The following is a 22181-nucleotide window of genomic DNA, read 5'->3' on the forward strand; positions in this document are numbered from 1 at the left end:
CATACCAGCATAAGTTAACACGTCAGATTAACCATCCCAGCACTTTGTGTGATACATACTAAAGTGGGGGGATGTACCAAGTGGGATATGTGTTTGGGGAAGCAAATTGACTGACTCCTGCCTGTTTACCCAGAAACAAAAGTGAAGATTCCCCATGAAGACCTTCAAGAACCGGGTGCAGTTTCTGAGAGTTAAGTCCATAGTGGTTCCACACATGCCTGGGGCAATGGAGGCAGCCCTGGGGGAACTGGCACCCTGCTTCCCAGGCAGGTGCAGGAAAGACTGCCTCGTTTGGTTGAGGGAGTCATGGAAGGCTGGCACCCCGAAGTTGTGGCACAGGGGATCCAGGTGAGGGGCAATCACAGTGAGTTGGGGAGATTTAAGAAAAGCTGTTTTGGAGGAAGAGGAGTCTTGAACCAGGTCTTGTTGAGTGCTGGGAAGAAGATGAGCCTGGAAAAGCTACCATGGGAACCAGTGGTCCAGATGTGGGAATGGGCAGGACCCTGACTTCCACCTCTGCCCAAGTCTCAGTTCTGAGCCGATGCTCTGGACCAGAGGCTGGCAGACTTTCTCTGTCACGGTCATCCAGCTCCGCTCACCACGGGAGGGCTGCCTTAGACACTTAGTAAATGAACAAGCATGACTGTGCTCCAGCAAAACTTTTCACATAAAGACTGGCAGGTAGGAGACCTCCCTGGAGGTCCCGTGGTTAACCTCAGTGCCCCCAATGCAGAGGGCATGGGTTCAGCCCCTGACTGGGGAGCTAAGATGCCCACATGTTGTGAGCGGTGCAGGCAAAAAAGTAAAAAACAAAAAACAAACAGAAAAACCAGTAGACTGAGTTTCCCTGGCCTTTTCACACATGGGTGAGCAGCCCTGACAGGGAGGCGATGGTCTTTCTTGAAGCGACAAAGGGATTAAACACTTTTGAAGGGACTCCAAGTCTCGTTCTGCTGACTGCCTAGTCAGGATTCTTTATCTTGCTGACCTTCAGCCCAGAGCATCTATTAGTCTCTTTCTCTCCTCCAAGCCTAAGATTCCTTCATTGATCTATTACATTAAAAATTTAAAACATTGCCTGTAATGTTACTTTTTTTTTACTTGTTTAACGATGCTTCCTTCTAAAACTCCCTGGTTTTAAAATGCTCTGATTTGCATTTTCAGAATTTGTCATCATGAGGCATGTCCCCATTCTACCATAAGGAAGCTGAGGTTTGAAGCCTCCTGACTTTGTACAGGTTCACACATATCTGGGCCCATGTCTCTCGACTTCCACCCAGCAGTTTTTTTCTGCCATCGTCCTGCTCTGGGTGTTTCTCTGCCCGAGAAGTAATTAGAACCCTGGCCAGCAGCCAGGAGACCCCTTCACATCAGGAGCTGCATGCTCACACATGTGAGGAGATCAGAAGGTCAGACAAATGAGTGTAAACTCAGAAAGTATGGAATCCTTGCCACCCAGACCCATGGACTTAAACAATTGCAGAATAGTCTTCAACTAGAAATGAGCCGTGTTCCCAGAATCTCTAGGTCTTCTGTTGTTGGCTTTTTTCCCCCCTCCCTGGAGAATCCAGAAATCTGGGTTTCTGTTTCAGCTCCCCCATTTTGGAGATGTTTGCAGCCAAATTTTGGAAATTTCATGTACTGCCAGTAGATGCCAATAAAGATCAGGTGTGTCCGGCCTCTAGTTGGGATATTTTGTTTGCTGCTCTCATTGAGGAGCCCTTTTGCAAACCCTCATGCCTATGTGAGTGGAGGAAGTAGCATGCAGCAGGGACCCCCTAGGCGCCAAGGAGCCGCCTTCTCATTAGCCTCGTCCCCTGCCTTCTTCCTGTGTCCATGTGAGTGCCTTGCCAAGTGCGATTCTAGCTGCTTCTGGGGTCTGGGGGTGCCCAGACCTTCCCAGGCTCCCTAAACACTCTGCACCTCTGCTTCCCAGGGTCTGTGGTTTAACGGCAGTGCCTTCGCCTTATACCTCTCAGCTGCTATTGTGGACGCATCTTCCGTCTCCCCGGAGAGAGACAGTCACAACTTCAACAGCTGGGCAGCTTCGTCGGTGAGTGAGCCTGTCATCCTGGGAGTCTCCTCCTCCCTGAGGCCGGCTGCGGATCAGAGGGAAAAGGACAAAATTACCTCCAGGACTTCCCCAGGTGGCTCAGCAGTAAAGAAAGCGCCTGCCAGTGCAGGACAGGCAGGAGACGCGGGTTTGATCCCTGGGTCGGGAAGATCTTCTGGAGATGGAAATGGCAACCCACTCCGGTATTATAGCCTGGAGAATCCCATGGATGGAGCAGCCTTGTGGCTACAGTCCATGGGGTCACAAAGAGTCAGACGTGACTGGGTGACTGAATAAGAATAATTCTGCTGCCTACAGCATCCTTTTGGGGAGAGACAGAAGATGCGCACTCTAGGATTCTGTTTAAGTAGAAATTGTTGTTTACACCCTAACGGTGCCTAGAGGGATAAACCCTAGCGGAGTTTCCTTCCGGGGACTGTGATGGACCATGAGGGGCGTGGGATGAGAGGCTTCTGCTTTTTAATTCATGTACTTCTGTACTGTTGGCATTTTGGAATCGTGTGTATTTTTCAAATTTAAAAAACTAACTTTAAAAGTTTCTCTGAGATTGGCCTTAAAATATTTCATCAGCATCAGAAGTGTTAGGGGAAGTGGGCAGTTAGACAGGAAGGCCAGCAGGGTGATGTTAAAGCTATGGGTGATCCGTGGGTGTTTATTGTACCAGTGCTTTAAACTTATATTTCAAAATCTCTGCATGCATGCATAGCAAGTTGCTTCATTCATGTCTGACTCTTTGTGACCCCATGAACTATAGCCCACCAGGCTCCTCTGTCCATGGGATTCTCCAGGTAAGGATGGAGTGAGTGCTTTACCCTATTAAAAGATAAATAGCATAAGTCCACATGAGATTAAAAATAATGGTCTGTTGTAGTTAACACACACAGCAAGAATCAGCTGGGCAGTTGCAAACTATTATTTATAGGATGGATAAACAACCAGATCCTACTGTATAGCACAGGGTACTATATTCAATGCTATGCTATGCTGTGCTAAGTCACTTCAGTCGTGTCCGACTCTGTGCGACCCCATAGACGGCAGCCCACCAGGCTCCCCCGTCCCTGGGATTCTCCAGGCAAGAACACTGGAGTGGGCTGCCATTGCCTTCTCCATACCCTGTGATAAACCGTAATTGGAAAATGATATGAGAAAGAATCTATATCTATCCATCTCTCTATATATATAGGCTTCCCAGGCGGCACTAGGTGGTAAAGAATCCTCCTGCCATCGCAGGAGATGTAAGAGACATGGGTTTGATCTCTGGGTTGGGAAGATCCCCTGGAGGAAGGCAGGGGATTGGAGTAAAACTACAGGCTTCCCAGATAGTTCCAAGAAAGAAAAACAGCCCAAATCCATTCCAGAAGGAAGGTAATTGAACCAATAAAGCAGTTTTAGATGAGAAAACTTGGAGTCAAGGGATGCTGTAAGTACATTATTCGATGGAAGTGAAGTGATAACTTTTGCTAATTAGGATGAATTCTAAACCCTCTTTCTACTGTGTTTTGTTTTCTCCAGTTCTTTGCCTTCCTGGTCACCATCTGCTACGCTGGAAACACATATTTCAGTTTTATAGCTTGGAGATCCAGGACCATACAGTGATTCACCATTTTGAAAATTAAAAGGGGGAAAACAAAAGGAAGACTCACTGTAAAACAAACAAACAAAAAACAAACCTGTAGGTATAATGTATATTTCCAGAGATTTGTATTTAACTAATGTTTTTATATACTTAGTTAAATTTGCTCACACTGGTTTGTTACAATTAAACTGGATACTTATTTGCTGTAGCTTCTAATGAACTCTTAACTATCTTGTTGCTGTCTTCATAGACCTTATTTTCTTAGGCAATGTAGAAAGAGATGAACTGCTGATACAAAGAATGCATCAGCTTTATAAACCAAACTTTTAAAAATGCTAGATTCTTTTTTGATTAAACGTTGCAGAATCCAGGGTAACAAGGTGTCTCATTCAAGAAAGGAGACCTTTTGCTGAAGCCTGAGGCTGGGGGCTGCAGGGAGTTCTTCGCCCTCACAGGGCTGCCCAGGGTTGATACTGCTGGGAGACACTGTCCACAGGCCAGTGTGTCAGAGCGACCATCTCCCCAAGCCTGGGGGTCATTGGCAGCCATGATTCTCACACGCTGACTGGTTGGCACCAAAAGCATCTAATGGCCAGTAACCTTGGAGCTTAGTAATGAGCTCCCCTTAAGTGATGCTCTGAGCACAGTGGCTGATGCGCTGGTGGGTGGTTTTTCTAACACTGATCAAAATAAACTCATAACCCCCTTAAAAGAATAAATACTTGGGTGTACCTTAAAACCATCCTGCTGACCCCAGAGACAGAGTACCACATTGAGCAGAACATGTGTGACCCAAAGGCCCCAAATCTCTAGGCTCCAGCCTGAATAGTTTGTAACATTGTTATCAGCTCTTAGGAGACAGTAGGAAGATGCCCGTTTGGGAGGCAGATGTGCACTCAGAGGAAGTGTTCTCGAGCAGGATGGCTCTTGCTGGCACGGCAGTGTATTTTGGGTGATTTTTCAAACTGAGCCTCTTTTGAAAAACAAAAAACCACAGAAACGTTAGTGTAGTTGGTGACAGGAGCAGGTTCAGTCGAACACTCTGTGGACGTGGCCTCGTGGCCCCCGCCGTTCTGCTCGTGGTGGTGCCGTTTCTTTCTCCTGTGGGTTGTTTGTGCTGGTTTTCCTGTTCCTGTCATTCCTCACCCAAGCTCTGTTTCCCCCTGTATAAGAAGGAAACAGTTGGGATTTCTCGAGTGTCTAATGACACCCACCCCAGACCTTTGAAAGTAACAGTGAAGAATGTTCTCGGCTTGTGGGTCCAAAGTGGTTGCGGGGAGGGGACAGCAGGAGGGAGGGAGGTGTGGGGCATGGGAAGCCTGTCTGAGTCTCACCTGTAGTCTCGATGCTTCGGCTTCTGCAGCTCACACCTGCAGCTGCCTGGGGCTGCCCACGATCTTTCTGGAGTTTTGTTCCCAGGCATCGCCCGGACAGCCTGCGACTTGCTGGTTTTGCAAGAAAAGCTGAAATAACTAGTCAGGGTGTGTGCGCACCGCCTCTCTGCCCATCTTTCCCTCTCACACTCGCAGAAGCCTATTCACCTTCCACATACCTTCCGTGTTATCGATTTTTCTTAAATTGAAATACAGCGGGTTTACAGTGTTGTGTTTTAAGTGCACAGCAAGTGATAACCTTTAACATATATGTAAGCATATATATTCTTTTTTTACATTATCTCACATTACCGGGTGGGTTTTTAAGTCCTTTGTATTGCAGTTAAGCCTCCATGAAAGGCAGAAAAACTGTAACCTAAGAGGTCTGTTTCTGGAAACAGTCATGAGGAAGAAGCCTGTTTTTATGTTCTGTGTTTGTGTGTGTGTGTGTGATTTCTACAACCATGGCCACATTTATAGGAAGTAACTTCTGGGGTAAAAGGTTTCGTTAGCCAAGTTGAAATAGCCTCCAAATAGACTACAACCAACTGTGGACCTTTCCTAAACTGGGAGCACCAAAGGGATCAGTTTCAAGGGATCTATTTCAAGAGATCAGTGTTTCATTTGTGTCCATGTAGGGTGTGGGGGACTTGCCTTCACGTCTCTATTTGTGGCTTTTCAAGAGCATGACCCTTGGTGTTGCCTTGAAAGTTCACCTCCCCAAAACCACCCAAAAAACAAAAAGCATTTATTTTTAGCTGAAAGGAAGTTCTTATTTCTTCTTTTGAATGCTGACTTTGTTCGTTAATAATTTTTAAGTGTGAATTTTTAGACAACAAAATGATTCTCTGCTGAAGCTGTAAGTTTTGAGCTGGGTTTAATTTTTTTCTGGAATAAGAAGGAAAAAAAAAAAGCAAAGCCACATGCCACACAGCCTGCATAACAAAAGAGTAGTTTTCTGGGGATGAAAAATATTATTCCAAGTATAATAGAATGTGCTTACACTCTGTCGTCTTAGCCCTTCCAGCACCATCACATTCATAGAACTGAGGGGAGCGGGTTTCATGTGGTGTATTTACCCACTCATGACAAATCAATGAAATGCTTTAGGCGTTTAATTTCTCTCTATGGCTATTTCCAACTCTTAGCCCCACAAGGTAAATGTTTAGCCAGTATTTTAAAACTGTAAGAAAATCTAGAGGCAAGAACGTTCGGCATCAGTTACTTTTGTCCATTTTTAAATTCTCCCTTCATAGGAGACTCCCTGCCGGGTATCAGGGCACAAGTATGTTAAATACACAAGCTGTCTCTGCATAGAGCACAGACATTTAACAATACTAACTGAAGATGCAGCCCTGGGTAGGAAATCAATTTAAAAGTCTGAATTTCTGTTCCCTAGACAATTCTTAAATTGAAAAGAGATTTTCACAGGAAAAAAAAAAAAAAACAATCCAGGCACACCTTATTTTATTGCCCTTCACTTTACTGCACTTCAAAGATACCATGTTTTATACAAACTGAAGGTTTGAGGCAACCCTATGTGGACCAAGTCCATTTTTCCAGTAGCATTTCCTCACTTCATATCTGTGTCACATTTTGGTAATTCTCCCAGTATTTCAAACTTTCTCATTATTATGTTTCTTACAGTGATCTGTGATCTATAATGTTACTATTTGTTTTCAGGCACCACCAACCATGCCCATATAAGATGATGAATTTAATCCATAAATGTGTGTGTTCCGACTGCTCATTCCCCATCTCTCTCCCTCTCCATAGGCCTCCCTGTCCCCTCAGACAACAGTATTGAAATTAGGCCAGTTAATAACCCTGTAACGGCCTCTTAAGTGTTCACGTGAAACACGTATCTCAGTTTAAATCAAAAGCTAGAAATGATTAAGCTTAATGAGGAAGGCATGTCGAAAGCCCAGACAGGCTGAAAGCTCAGCGTCTTGTGCCAAACAGCCAAGTTGCAAATGCAAAGGAAAGGTTCCTGAAGGAAATTAAAAGTGCTACTCCAGTGAACACAAGAATGATAAGAAAGGGAAACAGCCTAATTGCTGATATGTAAGTTTAGGGGTCTGTGTAGAAAGAAGATCAAAACAGCCACTATTCTTGAAGCAGGAAAAAAAAAAAAAGCCTAATCCAGAGCTAGGTCCTAACTCTTTTTAATTCTAGGAAGGCTGAGAGAGATGAGGAAGCTGCAGAGGAAAAGTCTGAAGCTAGCAGAGGTTGGTTCATGAGGTTTAAAGAAAGAAGCTGTCTCTTTAAGGTTGGAGGTGAAACAGCGAGTGCTGATGTAGAAGCTGCAGCAAGTCGTGCAGAAGATCTAGTTAATTCATAAAAGTGGCTACTCTAAATAACAGATTTTCAATGTAGACAAATCAGGCTTCTATTGGAAGAAGATGCCATCTAGGGCTTTCAGAGCTGGAGAGGAGAAGTCAGTGCCTGGCTTCAAAGCTTCAAGGGACAGGTTGACTCTGTCATTAGGGGTGAAACACAGCTGGTCATTTTAAGTTTAGTGTTCACTTGCCATTATGAAACTCCTAGGGACCTTAAAGTGAAAGTGTTACTCGCTCAGTCGTGTCTGACTCTGCTATCCCATGGACTGTAGCTCATCAGGCTCATGAAATTCTCCAGGCAAGAATACTGGAGTGGGTTGCCATTTCCTCCCCCAGGGGGGGATCTTCCCGACCCAGGGATCGAACCCAGGTCTCCCACCAAGCAGGCAGATTCTTTACCGGCTGAACCACCAGGGAAGCTCCAGGGACCTTAAGGGTTATGCTGTATCCACCCTGCCTGTGCTCTGTCAGTGAAGCAACAAAAGCCTGGATGACAGCGCATCTGTTGACAGCATGGTTTACTGACTACTTTAAGCCCACCGTTGAGACCTACTGCTCAAAAGAAAAAAAGATTCCTTTCCAGATATGACTGCTTATTGACAAGGCACCAGGTCACCCAAGAGCTCTGGTGGAGATGAATACGAGATTAAGTTGTCATGCCTGCTAACACGACACCTGTTCTGTAGCCCGTGGATCATGGAGTCATTTCGGCTTATTATTTAAGAAATACATTTTGTAAGGCTTTGACTGCTGTAGATGGTGATTTCTCTGACAGATCTGGGCAAAGTCAGTTGAAAACCTTCTGGAAAGGACTGTTTTTAACAACTGGTGTCATTTAGAATATTCGTGATTCATAAGAAGAGGTCAGAAGAGCCACATTGCCAGCAGTTTGGAGAAAGTTGGTTCCAGCCGTCATGGAGGACTTTGCGGGATCGAGGCTTCAGCAGAGGAAGTAACTGTGGATGTGGTGGGAATTGCAGGAGAGCTAGTTAGAAGTGGAGCCTGGAGCCTTCCCTGGCTGTCAGTGGTTAAGACTCCACACTCCCAATGCAGGGGGCCCAGGTGTGATCCCTGCTCAGGGAACGAAGATCCCACATGCCGTGGAGCAGCCAAAAAGAGCCATCCGACAGATGGGGCTGGGTTGCTGCCTCTCCTCTCATGATAAAACTCTAACGGATGAGGAGTCGCTTATGGATGAGAAAAGATAGTGGTCCCTTGAGATGGAATCTACTCCTGGTGAAGATGCTATGAAGACTGTTGACATGACAACAGAGGATTTAGAATATTACATAAACTCAGCTGCTAAAGCAGCAGCAAGATTCGAGAGGACTAACTCCAGTTCTGAAAGAGTATGAGTGAAAGCTATCAAACAACACGACCGAGTGCAGAAATCATTTGTGAAGGGAAGAGTCGATCTATGAGGCAAACTTTGGTGTTGTCCTATTTTAAGAATAAGACGGCCACCCCAAAATGTAACAGCCACCACCTGGATCAGTCAGCTGCCGTCAACATCCAGGCCAGACCCTCTACCAGCAGAAAGCTTATGACTTGCTGAAGGCCAGAGGATTGTTACCATTTTTTAGCGAAAAAAGTATTTTTAAGTATGTACATTGTTTTTTAGGCATAATGCTAATAATAGGCTATAGTATAAACAGAACTTTTATATGCCCCGGGAAACCAAAAACATTTGCGTGACTGTCGTTATGGTCCGGGACCAAACCCGCCCAATCTCCGAGGAAAGCCCATATCAGCCTAAATACACACAGGTGCACACTGAAAGGGCACCCTGGGAATATTTCCTGACTTGGTGTTACGTAACTATCCTGGCTACGTTCTGCTGCCGAAGTGAATTGTGAGCATACAGAGGTAAAAGAAGTTCAGTGACTCTTCCAGTGCTGGTGACTTTTGGGCAATGAGAAAGATGAGAATATCTGTTGTTAAAAGTAAACTTAAGTGTTTGGTGTATATAAAAGAGTATCAGGTTTGAGGGAAAGTGCTTGGCAACCCAGAGGTGATGATTTTTCAGAAATTTAAGGTGAGTGGCAGGAAAGTTGAGGCATTCATTCATTCCATCTGGAAGGTGTATTTCATGTCAGTGGCAGACTTCTTTTCTAGAATATTCAGAGTAGCAGTTAAGTCAGGATGTAGCAGACCTTGCCACTGCATCCTCAGCGTCCCTTCTTCCTCTTGTCATCTGACTGCCCTAGTTTTTTTTTTTTTTCAGTATCCGCACCACCCACTTACACCCCAGCGACTTCAGGGAAAGCCAGCTCCACTGTGCTCTGGGATGGAGCGTGTGGCCAGGGCTAAGCCCATTCCACCCTGGCAGCAGCAACTGGCTCAGGCAGGAGGATGTGACCCAGGCTTGCTGGGGAGTTCCTAGGAAATGTACAAGCGGAAAGTTGTTGACAGTTATCTGACCACGAGGAGGAGCCAGCCATGGGATGAAGGCAGCTGGAAGAAAGATAAAGATGTAAAGATACTTCATGATGACACAGTTGAACCTCCAGCTCCTGCAGCCTAGTGGATAGAAAACATCTGTACTGTGAGAAGAGGAACTAGGTGAAAACTACGTAGGCTGTGGGAATGAAGTGGTACAACATTTCCAGAAATCTGAGTGTGTGTGTGTGTATATATATTTACATATATATATATATGAAGAGTCTTAAAAATATTCATTCCCTTTGATTTGGGGATCCTTCTCTTAGGAGTCTTAAGATTCATGCCCAAAGATGCTAATCCCAGTCTTATGTATAATAGGGGAAAAAATAAATTTGCCTAAAACCCTAACAGTAGGAGAATGATGGATCAATAAATCATTGAACGAAACTTTATAAATGAATGCAGTACAACCCAAGTTTATTCAGAATCAGAATTGGCTAGCACCATCATTAATGATTTAATTTTGTATTTCTCTGGGTCAGGAAGATCCCCTGGAGAAGGAAGGGCAACCCACTCCAGTACGCTTGCTTGGAAAATCCTATGGGCCAAGGAGCCTGGTAGGCTGCAGTCCATGGGGTCGTAAAGAGTCAGACACGACTGAGAGACTAATACTTGTATTTTTAAAACATTTTTAAAGCTGTGCTTGAACTGTGGTTGGTAGGTTGATTGTGAAATTGTAAATCAGTTGTTAAAGTGCTGTCTCTTTAAATATATAGAATGAGGAAAATAAGCTATACACACACACACACACAAAATCAATGTTGCCATGAAAAATTCTTTGTGAGGAATTTCTAACAGGAAATTTGTGGTATAACTCAGAGCTTAATTGTAAAGGATCATGGGGTGATTTTTAATTTCTTTGTTTTTCCTGGAAAAAAAAAAAGAATACACAGTGAGCATTTCTGTTCAGACTTTTTTTTAATAGAACAGTGAAATTGATCTGACCTGTTTGATAGTCACAATTATTCTTGGGCTGCATGGCTCTGCTGTGCTCAGATGTGTCTGACTCTGCGACCCCATGGACTATAGCCAAGTTAGTGGGCCCCCTCACTCTTGTGAGTGGACCCACCTAAGCCCTTGCTCCCCAGGGGGCAGCCCTTCGCACTAAGACATTATCACATTGTGTAGACATCTCCATGTACTTGGCCACAGGTCTGGTCTGTGGAGCCTCTTATACTCCAGGCCAGCACACGGCTCTTGTGCTGCCAAGCCTCTCGCTCAGCTTTTTAAAAAAGAAAAAATTTATTTGGCTGCACTAGCTCTCAATTGTGGCATGCAGGATCTAGTTCCCTGACCGGGGATTGAACCCTGGGTCCCCTGTATTGGGATCGTGGAGTTTTAGCCCCTGGACCACCAGGGTAGTCCCTCTTGCTCAAGCTTTTAAGTGATCATGATAAAGTGATTAACACAGAGTGGGCCACCACCAGTGATTACTTCTGATCGAGGCTGGGTGGCACATGGGCCAGCGGCAGTCAGGGAAACCCACTTCAGTCTCGGCTTCACTGGACTTGGAAATGACAGTGGTTCTCAAACTCTGAAATGCATCTGAATCATGTAGGAGGCTGAGGGCCGATCTTGCCAGAACACAGGTTGCTGAGCCTCATACCCGGAGGTTCTGATTCAGCAGGTCTGGGCAGATGGAGGGGGGAAGCGGTGAGAATTTGCATTTCTCACAAGTTCCCAGGTGATGCTGGGAACACACATCGAAAGTCACTGATTTAGGAGATCGGTGGCCCCTGGAAGGAAGAGTAATCCAGTGTTAGTTTTTTTCTGCTTCCCTGAGGCCTTCACAGCAACGAAGACCTCTTGTCGTCTCCACAGTGTGTTGTGAACCCTTGGAAAAGCAGAGAAGCGAAGATGTGAAACTATATAGAAAATGACACGCGACATCAACTTCATGCCCGTGGCATCTGGAGCTGTCACAGAGCACCTGCATGGCTGTCACTTTGTCACAGCAGGCCTGAGGTGCAATTGTCTTTGTTCTAGAGAATGAAATGGGAGTACCAGGCACCATGACTGTTGTCTAAACAGAAAACAGATATTGGAGGCAGTTTCTTTTTTTGGTCATGAAAATTTCCTAGTGTACACAAAAGTAGAGAACGTGGTGTCATGAATCCCTGAATGCTTCAGCTTTGGCAATGACTGGTTCTCAGACTTGAGCGTTCAGTAGAAGCACCTGGCAGACTTGTCAAAGCAGAGATTTCATGAGTTATCTCTACGTTCTAGAATTATCAAAGGACTTCTCCAGTGGTCCTGTGGTTAAGAGGCCAAGCTCCCACTGTAGGGGGCCTGGGATCTTAGTTGGGGAACTAAGATTCTGCATACCACGTGGTCCGACTGAAAAAAAAAATTATCAAGACTTCACCACATTAACAGTTCTCGGATGACAGGATAACACTGGCATCCAGTGATCTCATGAGGTAGGTTTTTGTGTTGTGTGGAAACATTTGGTGGTTTGATGAGTGATACCATCTCCTTTCAGTGATCCTGCTTGCTCATTTAAAAAATAACCCAGAACGCAGGAAACAGCATCTCTCTTGGATAGCGGTTTGACAGCTTCTTATAGAGATAAACCTGTGCTTACTTTGTGACCCAGCAAACCCATTGATAGTTGCCCCCACACACAGAAATGAGAGCTTCTGTCCACCAAAAAAATTTCACCAGAATGTTCACAGCTTTATTGGGTCAAATGGGATTTATCTCGATGCATCCTGTCGAGTGAAAGAAGCCAGAAACAAATGAGAATACTCTGTATTATGTCAAGTGTATCAAATCCGAGAAGAAGCAAAACGAATCTATAGCGACAGGAAGTGGGAAAAGAGCACGATGGAACTTTTCCCCCGTGGGCGGTGATTACACAGATGTACATTCACATACAGAACAATTAATAGAGCTGAACACGGAAGGTTTGGGCATTTCAGTGAATGTAGTTTATACTTCAAGGGCCCTTAGCACACATCCGCAGCCTCGCCCACACCAGATCCCAGGAGGCTCACACCAGCTGTGCCCGGCCTCGCCCACCTCGGAAAGGCTAATACTCGGGGCATCCGTTTCTCTCGCCCCCCTCCAGCCCAACTTCCGCGCCTCCCCGAGGGCGGAGGCTACAGCGGCCTTTCACTTGCTCACCGGCCGGGGCCGCCGAGGCTGGGTGGGCGTCCCCCGCGCGGGCCCGGGGCGCGTGCGCCCCGCCCACCAAGGCCCCGCCCCCGCAGAAGTCCCGCCCTCCCCACGCAGGCCCCGCCCCTCTGGTACTGGCCCTTGCCCTCCGCCGGCGGAGGCGGCCCGCGGGCTAGGGCCGCGCGATGTCGCACGGAGCCGGTCTCGTCCGCACCACGTGCAGCAGCGGCAGCGCCCCGGGAGACGGGGTCGGCGCGGGGCCGCTGGGCGCTAGCTCCTCGGTGACGCTGCTGGACCCCATCTACCCCCGCACCCAGGCGGCGATGCTGAAGGTGGCGCAGATGGTAAGAGAGGCCAGGGCGCGGGCCGGGGTCCCGCGGGGTGACGGCGGAGGGCAGGGTCCGGGGAGGGGACGCGCCCGCGGCAGGAGCATCGCGCCCCGGGCGGGGTCGCGAGCCGCCCCACTCAAGTTGGAGGGGGCTTCCTCCGGCGAGGAATTCGGCGCACCCCCCGGCCTGCTCCCCCGGCCCCTGCTCCGGGCTCCCAAGTTTCTCCAGCCGCTCCGCGGTGTCGGCCTGCCTGGGACCGTAAGAAACCACGGCCAAAGTTCCGAGCGTCTTCCTTCCTCTTCTCGGGCCGCGCCGCTTCGGACCCGCGCAGGGGGTGGGGAGTCCCGGGGGGCGGCGCTCAGGCCGCGGAAGCCGACCTCTTCCAGCTCTCTGGCCGCCGCGTCTTCCTCGCTAACCCCGCGCTGGGCTTCCTGCCACCGGAGCGGCCTCGCCCGAGCGCGGGGTCCACGGCCCGGCCTTCCCGGGGGCAAAAGGTGCGGGGACCCTTGGGGCAGCTGTCCCAGGCCCTGTCCCTCGACTCTCAAGGGAGGGCCGGCCCTCGGGGCCGCTGGACGGCAGTGGTCACTCGGGAGGCCTCTACTCTGTGAGGAGCGGGCATCTCTGGAAAGGGAGCCTGGCCGGGGCCCCCAGCAGCGCAGACCTTGCTCTGCCTGTTCCCCATTCTTCTCTCTCTTCCCGTTTTTCTTCCTCACAATTTTTAAACCTGAAACACCTTTCCCGTTTGTCTGATGTGTTTGGAAGCTCGGCCGGGCTCTTTGTGATTCCACTCCTGACAATGTTTGCAGCGAGAATGGTAGAGGGGAAAGTGGTAGTTTTGAAAGGAGGGAGGGATGGGGCTTACACACAAGGTCACAGACCCAGAGGCCGGGCTGCCTGGACACAGGGTGGGTGAGAGCCTCGCAGGCATCCACAGATCGTTACTCTGGGGGCCAAGGGAGCGTGGAGGGGGCTCTGGCTTCCTGCTGAGGCCAGACCTGAAGGGAAGAGTTCCCTTTTCTCAAAGAAGAGCATCTAGATGGACTAAAAATTAGGAAGTGGAAGTATTTTAGCTACTAACCAAAATAAATCATGCACAGCTGTGTTGGCTTTGAGTGAGGCATTTTGGGGATTCAGGCTAAGAGATCTGATCAGCCAAATAGAGGGGACCTACCTACCTCCCCATCCTTAAGAAAGATGAATGGGAGCCTTGGAAGGTGTATCAGGAGCTGAATGATGAGATTAGTGGACAAAGATTGGGGTCAGACCCATCCATAAGTTTAATAGACACAGACAGTGGAGAAGAGAAACCGCCCCTTCATTCTTCTAAATTAGCCTCTTAACTTTGGCCCTTGGGCCAAGTTGCCGGTGACAGTGATGGCCCTATGCCCCAGAGAGAAGAGAGATTTGGAGAATTGCATCTCTATGTGCCCAGAGGGCTCTTACACCTTCCTTCCCTGGGAACTGCCCTATGGATGCAGGCTGGTTTGAGCAGACCCCCTGGGCGTGAAGTTGCTGTTGCCATGGTCATGTAACTACACAGAGACCATTTAGGGCTGATCTCCTCCTCCTTCTCCTCTTCTTTGGGCGTCCCCCCAATCCACTACTCGAGGAAGGAATGTCCATCTGGATCCTCACAGAGTGTGAGCTGGAGCCAGGCCTCCTGGCATCATCCGTGTCCTTGAGGGGCCTGAGCTGGAAGGAGTGCCCTGGGCCCTGCAGGCATCCAGAGGGCCTTGCCTGGGGCTCCACCAGCACTCCTCATCATTTTGTTTGTTCATCAGACTTCGGTGAGTGCTGTGTTCACCTCTCTTTCTCCGGAAATAGATGGCTGTGACAAAGCCCTTGCCCTCAAGGATTCTGTGGTTTTGCTGAGAAGACAGACTTGTCCCCAAACTGCCTGGATGAGGTGATGAAAGATCTGTGGTTGCCCACATAAGGAAGGAAGGATGGAGGGAAGATTAAGGTGACATTTGAGTTGAATCTTGAGAGTTGAGTGTGGGTGTGTTGGGCTGGGCATGCCCTGTTGGCCTCCCAGTGACTTTATTCCGGTGATTCTGGGGAGGGGGGACATAGAAAGGAAGGAGACAGCATGAGATAAGGGCCAGTGTTGGGCAGTTCTTCCTGACATTTAGAAATTGGTTTATCTCTCTTATTGAACATCTTGCTCTGTCCTTAGCTCTGTATAAGCCAAGCCTGTGGAGTACAGCCGTTCACAAGATAGAGCCTTTCAGCAGAGACTGTGACATTTGCAGAACCATAATAGGGACGGAGAATCAGAATGTAGTTTAATAAGCAGTGAAGATGGAAATCTAAGTGTCTTCCAGAAGCTTCCTTTTTTTTTTTTTTTTTAATTTTTTTTTCAGTCATGCTGTGCAGCTTGTGGGATCTTAGTTCCCTAATCAGGGATTGAACCCAGGCACTTGGCAGTGAGAGCCCCGAGTTCTAACTACTGGACCACCAGAGAATTCCTAGACTTCCTTTATTTGCTCAGTAAATATAGAGCACCTGCTGTATGCCAGGACAGTGTGGAAGGCCCAGTGAACAAGGGGTCAGCCCCCGACCTCTTTATAGTGTAATTGGGAAAATAAACATTGAGTGGTTTTAAATATAAAATTGTACACGGGGACAAAAGTTATGAAGGAGAGGCCCACAGAGCAGCAGTCCCCAGCCTTTTTGGCACCAGGCACCAGTTTCATGGAAGACAGTTTTTCCATGGACTGAAGGCAGGGGATGGTTCAGGATGATTCAAGTCCATTACATATATTGTGCACTTTATTTCTATTATTATTACATCAGCTCCATCTCAGATCATCAGGCATCAGATCCCAGAGGTTGGGGACCCCTGCCACAGGGAATTAACTGGGAGGCCTACCCTGTCGGGGAGGTAAGAAAGGGCTTTTCTGTGGAAGGGATATTTGGAGGATGAGGGAACAGCATTACCAGAAGAAGGAAGAGCAAAGACAGGGGCTCAGTGACTAGAGGAAGGAGGAGTGATGATGGTTGGAGGGAAGGGAACAAGGCTGGGAATGGTGTGAGTGAGTCTGGAGAAATATGCCAGGACTAGCCCTTCCAGGGTCTGCCAGAGTGTGCTGAGAATACGGTGCTTGTTCTAAGATTATCCCGGAAGTAATCATATCAGTATCAGTCGAAGCGGTGGTTCTCCACCCGGGACTGCACAGCCGCCTAGGGTCATTTTGGAACTTCATGGAAATTTTCTGGTGGCTGTCGCTGGGATTAGGATCGTATTCAGGATGTGTTTCATTCATTTCAACAAAGTAACGAAGGCATCACAAGTATTTAACTATCCTGAAGAGAGGTGTTATCAGGAATACTGTTGAAGGAGACCAAGTGCGTGTGAGAGTCTGGGGAGAGTGCCTGAGTTTTTCTGGCTTCCTAAAGGCTTTCCAGGAGTTTGCGGCAAGTACAGACTTCCCTTGGGTATTCACAGCCCACATCCCAGATGGAGGTAGACGGTGGGGGACCACAGCCTCTGATATAACCATGAAAAGACCTGTTAGTGGAGAATTAGCAAGCATAGCCCAGAACGGCTCACCCTTCATATTCTGTCTCAGGTCTGTGGGGAAGGAGGAGCCCCAGTTAGGTTCCCAAATGCAGCCGGCACTCCCACGCCCTGCTTCGTGGCAGCTGGAGGGTTGAGGGCAGCAAAGAACCTCATGTCAAGGGTTTTTGACCCCTTGGGACTTCCCTGGTGGTCCAGTGGCTAAGACTCCAAGTTCTCAATGCAGGGGGCCTGGCTTCAATCCTTAGTCAGGGAACTAGATCCCATATGACACAACTAAGACCCGACCTAGCCAGAAAAAAGTCTTTCACCCTAACCCAGTCCCAATCCAACAACAAGAAACTGCTGTCCATCAATGGTCAAACAAATAAAAATAATAAGACATAACTTACAGGCTTTATTCCTGATAACAGAAGTTAATACTTGTTCATTGTAGAAACTTCGGGAAACCGAGAAAAAACTAGACCCTCCCACTCCCTCTCCCCCTGGGTTTAATATTGAAAGTAAAATTTTACACTATTTCATAGGCGACATACAATTTGCAGTTGTTGGTTTTGTCTTATTTTTACAAAAGTAGGATGACACGCTAGAGTTTGTAAAGTGCTTTTATTTGCTTAACAGGTGATGGATGATTTCTCATGTCACCTAAGGTTTGCACGCAATGAGGTTTTCAACAGTGTTTTTGCAGCCAGTTATGAAGGTACCGTGGTTTGTGTGACCAGCCCCCTCCCCTTTTTTTGTGGCTTGAGGAGCTTTTGGTTCTGCCTGTTGATGAACAAGACAGTGATGAACTGCCCTGCAGAGAAGTTTTGGTGTGCAAAGCCATTAACACTTCCTTATGACCTTTCACAGAGAGAGAGATGGAGTGAGTCTTGCCCTGCTGAGCGTGCTGGCCTTAAATAACTCTCTAGCCTTGTTAACATCCAGAAATCAATGGTTGTCTCTGTATCATCCAGAAATTTCCAGGAGCCAAATGTGGTAGTGATAATATTTTAAGTCACAGTCTTATTTTCAGTGTCTGATGGTTTAGAAAAGAAACAGGTGGACTAGAAGACTTTGTAAGGGTTTTATTTTATTTTATTAAGAGCTTCATAAAAAAAGATTTATTTCTTCAGCGTTTTACATCAGTCATTGGTTGCTGGTATGAAAATATCTCTTTTTTAATTCTTTGGCTCAAGGGTGATACCGTTGGTCAGAGTAGTCACGTGTCCTTTTCAAAAGCAAGAGGTCTTGGAGAAATCTGTATGTCCAGAATGAAACAAGAACTGTGTAATGTCCATTGCAGTCTCTGTCTTTTATCACCTACTTTTGATGTGGACCGTTTTTGAAGTCTTTATGGAATTTGTTACAGTGTTGCTTCTGTTTCTTATGTTTGGAGGCGTATGGGATCTTAGTTCCCCGACCAAGGATCAAACCCGCGTCCCTCAACATTGGAAGGCAAAATCTTAACCACTGACCCACCAGAGAAGTCCCTCTTTCCATTGAATACTGTGAAAGGCAGTTGTGTTTAAGCAATGGCAACAGCCTCCACGTACATCGGAAGGATGACAACACCCCATGGGTGTGAGGATTTGTTTATTCAGGCTGCAGATGATGTGGATTTCCTACCTACTGGCAAGAATTCCCCTTCAGGGCACCCCGAATAACTGTCCGCACCCCAGTCGGGAGCCACTGGCCAGAGGAGAGGGTCCTGATGAAAACAGCAGCTGAAGGGGTCCACCAGGCTAGGGGATGAGGGTGGGGATTTGGGGGCTGTGCGTGGTCCCACGTGAGTCCAGACAGTCACACAGGGTCCCTGGCATCACAGTGGATCTTGGAGACCCTCCAGGACACCCTCCAGGACATTCCGAGACCGCCCTGTGTGGGTCAGCACATTCGCTTCAGTTCTTTGCTCCCTTCCTCCCAGGCTCATCCCCCTCTCTCTAGGCTGACGCTTCCTGCCTGGGGCCTCTGGCCACCCATCTGTTTCCTCACCCTGCCATCTGCCCATGGCACCAGCCCAGGCCTGCTGCCCGGGAGCCTCCCGGTGACCCTCCGCCTGCCTCATGCTGTCCTCCTTTGTCACCAGTTTGGCTCAGAAGTTTCTTTGCCCGCTGCTCACTCCCGGGCATTCCTCTGTCGGGTCCTTAGCAACCCCCTGGCATTGGGGGCCTGGCTCAGGGCCTGGCGCTGGCTGCTGGCCCTCCATCCCCTAGCCTTCCTGAGAGATGAGGGCTCGCAAGGAGAAGGGGACCTCTTCCCAGCACAGCCCCATCCTCTGGACCGGTGGCGGCAGTGACAAGGCTCTTCCTTTCCCTGGGGCAGCCTTTTCCCTTTAAAGAAATAGGTGGACAGATTCATTGATAGAGAAAGAGAGAAATTGTCTGGAAAGTGGTTGCCACACATTACCCACAGAAGAGATTACTGTGAAATTTTCAGAGTAAAACGGGTGGAGGTGGAGACAGTGAAGGGAATTCAGAAGGGAATAGGAAAGGGAGAGGAGAAATTAAATAAATGCTTTTGGGCACAGAGTAAATTGGACCTTCTGGAATGCAGAGAGAGTAACTAAAGAGAGCATGACCTCCATACCTTTTCGCTCATTTCTTCCTCTCAGGTTCTCTTTATTCCCCTAGGGAGACGGCAACAATGCTAGTATTGTTTAAAGGGAAGTCTTTTTAAAACTTTTTCTCTCATATGATGAAAGTGATACTTAGCTAATAATAATAGAAATAATAGCGTTTATCATACAGTGAGTTCCTGTTAGGTGGCAATGACTGGGCTAGGTGTTTTACATGTGTGGGCTTATTCAGTCCTCAAAATAGTTAGTTCCTATAATTATCTGCATCTTACAGATGAGGAAACGGAGAGAAATTTGGTAACTTGCCCAAAATCACAAAGCCATAAATAATGAAGCTGCATTTGGGGCAGTTTGAGTCTAGATCTTGAACTCATAAAAGGACAACTTGGAGTCACTTTTTTTCATTATCAATACGCCATGAAGAGTTTCCCATGTCTTTAAACCTTTTTTATTTCCTAATTACGTATTTATTTGGCTGTACTGGGTCTTAGTTGTAGCACACACATCTTCGATCATCTTTGCAGCATGCAAGATCTTTAGTTGCAGCATGGGGAGCTAGTTCCCAGACCGGGGATTGAACCCAGGCCCCCTGCCTTGGTAGTGCAGAGTCTTAGCCTCTAGACCACCTAGGAAGTCCCCTCATGTCATTACAGCTTACCTGGGAAGGATGCTCTGGTAACTACATACGAGCCCATTATTTGGTTAGAGGACCCCCCGGCCCCTCTTTGGTGGACAGGCAGTCGCAGAGTTAGAAGGAGGTGCTCTGAGAAGTGCCAGCAGGCGCTCGTGACAGTTTCACCTTTTGCCAGAGATGAACTCAGCCGAGTGGGGAAAATCCCTCCCTGGAGTATAGGGCAGACAGAGTGTGCCTACTTTAGAAAGCATTTCGCGTATTTCTCTCTGGGCCTCTGGAAGGCTTAAGAGCGAACCATTAGTAGGACTTCCCTGGCTCCCTGGTCAAAGAACTAAGATTCTGCGTGCCACACAGAGTGACCAAAAAAAAAAAAAAGTTAAATCATTAGTACCATCCTTGTGTTATGTCCTAAGTTCCTCCCAAGAGAAGAACTAAAGTTCAAGTTTCTGCTTTGTCATGTCAGGCAATTTCACATGCAGTTTCCCTTTGGCTGATCCTTAATGACTATTTGTTAATTATTAACCCCTTCTTTTGATTGAATGAAGGCTGAGAGATTTTGTCACTTGCACAAGGTTGGAAAATTCTATTAATTTCTGGAGCCAGCATGGGAACCTAAGTGCCATGGTCTGACCCTTGCCCCCATGGTGCACTGTCTCTCTGTGCGTGGCGGACAGGCTCCCGGGCTCCCCCTCTGTGGCTGACACACCCTAGGGGGACCCCTCCCGTGAGTCACTTCATTGTTCAGTCACTCAGTCGTGTATGTCTCTTTGTGACCCCATGGGCTGCAGCACGCCAGGCTTCCCGGTCCATCACCAACTCCCGGAGCTTGCTTAAACTCATGTCCATCGAGTCGATGATGCCATCCAACCATCTCATCCTCTGTCATCCCCTTCTCCTCCTGCCTTCAGTCTTTCCCAGCATCAGCGTCTTTTCAAATGAGTCAGCTCTTCGCATCAAGTTGTCAAAATTTTGGAGTTTCAGCTTCAGCATCAGTCCTTCAATGAATATTCAGGACTGATTTCCTTTAGGATGGACTGATTGGATCTCCTTGCAGTCCAAGGGACTCTCAAGAGTCTTCTCCAACACCACAATTCTAAAGCATCAATTCTTCGGCACTCAGCCTTCTTTACAGTCGAACTCTCACATCCATATATAACTACTGGAAAAACCATAGCTTTGATGAGATGGAGTTTTGTTGGCAAAGTGATGTCTCATCCCATGAGTCACAACCCTATGCAATTCCATCCTCTCAAGTGTGGATGGGACCTTCGACTTTTTCTAACCATTAAGGAATAGCAAAGGAGATGTGATGTCATTCCCATGATTATGTCTTGTGCCTGGGCGAAGGGATGCTGCAGATGTAATTAAAGCTCCAAGTCAGTTGATTCTGAGTTGATCAAAAGGACGTTATATTCAGGTGAAAGTCCCTCAGTCACGTCCGACTCTTTTCGACCCCATGGACTGTAGCCCTCCAGGCTCCTCTGTCTATGAGATTCTCCAGGCAAGAATACTGCAATGGGTGGTCATTCCCTTCTCCAGGGGAGCTTTCCCATTCAGGGAATGAACCCGGGTCTCATGCATTGCAGGTGGATTCTTTACCATCTGAGCCATCAGCCTGGCTTAATTAGGTGACAGTCCTTAAGAAAGATACTGGGATCTTCCCAAAGGGACAGATTCTCTTGCTGACCCCGGAGAACTAACCTGCCTTGCTGGGCCCAGCAGAGGGCCACATGGGGCGCAGCTCTGGGTCGTGTCTAGAAGCTGAGAGCAGCCCTCAGCTGAAATCAACCAGAAAATAGGATCCCATAGTTGGAACAGCACATGAGCATGGTTGAGAACTCCAAGCCTCAAAGGAAACCCCAGCCAGGCCCCCACCTCGATTGCAGCCTTGTGAGACCCTGAGCAGAAGACTCTAGCCAGAGCTCCCAACTGCTGAAAACTGAGATTTTAAATGAATATCAGTTTAAGCTACCTACTTGGGGTAATTTGTTAGGCAACAGAAGATATCTCATACACCAACAGAAACCCGTGTCTCCTGCATCAGATCTGGTGTTTTCATGGCTGCTCCTTAGCAAGAAAGGCTGGGGAGTGGAGGGTCAACAGCTGTGCAGGAGGCAGGAGGTACAGTGGCCATTTAAAAAATATATTTACTTTATTTGGCTGCATTGGATCTTGGTTATGGCATGCGGGATCTCTGTTGTGGCACATGGGCTTACCCTA

General features: G+C 47.6%; 2 protein-coding genes across 3 annotated transcripts in view; both read left to right on the forward strand.

The window, feature by feature from the left end:
• Positions 1-4029, forward strand: part of CMTM8 (CKLF like MARVEL transmembrane domain containing 8) — a 93961-nt gene extending 89932 nt beyond the window's left edge. For both annotated transcript variants that reach the window (XM_055558836.1, XM_055558838.1), the window contains exons 3-4: positions 1937-2053; positions 3587-4029. In XM_055558836.1, the coding sequence (XP_055414811.1) occupies positions 1937-2053; positions 3587-3670 (201 nt within the window). In that variant the 3' untranslated portion in view covers positions 3671-4029. The remainder of the gene's footprint in view (positions 1-1936; positions 2054-3586) is intronic.
• Positions 4030-13034: 9005 nt separating this feature from the next.
• CMTM7 (CKLF like MARVEL transmembrane domain containing 7) overlaps positions 13035-22181 on the forward strand; it is a 48040-nt gene continuing 38893 nt past the window's right edge. The window contains 1 exon segment of the mRNA XM_055557238.1: positions 13035-13265. Within this exon segment, the coding sequence (XP_055413213.1) occupies positions 13107-13265 (159 nt within the window). The 5' untranslated portion in view covers positions 13035-13106.

This window comes from Bubalus kerabau, chromosome 20, assembly GCF_029407905.1.
Source record: "Bubalus kerabau isolate K-KA32 ecotype Philippines breed swamp buffalo chromosome 20, PCC_UOA_SB_1v2, whole genome shotgun sequence".
Taxonomy (NCBI): domain Eukaryota; kingdom Metazoa; phylum Chordata; class Mammalia; order Artiodactyla; family Bovidae; genus Bubalus; species Bubalus kerabau.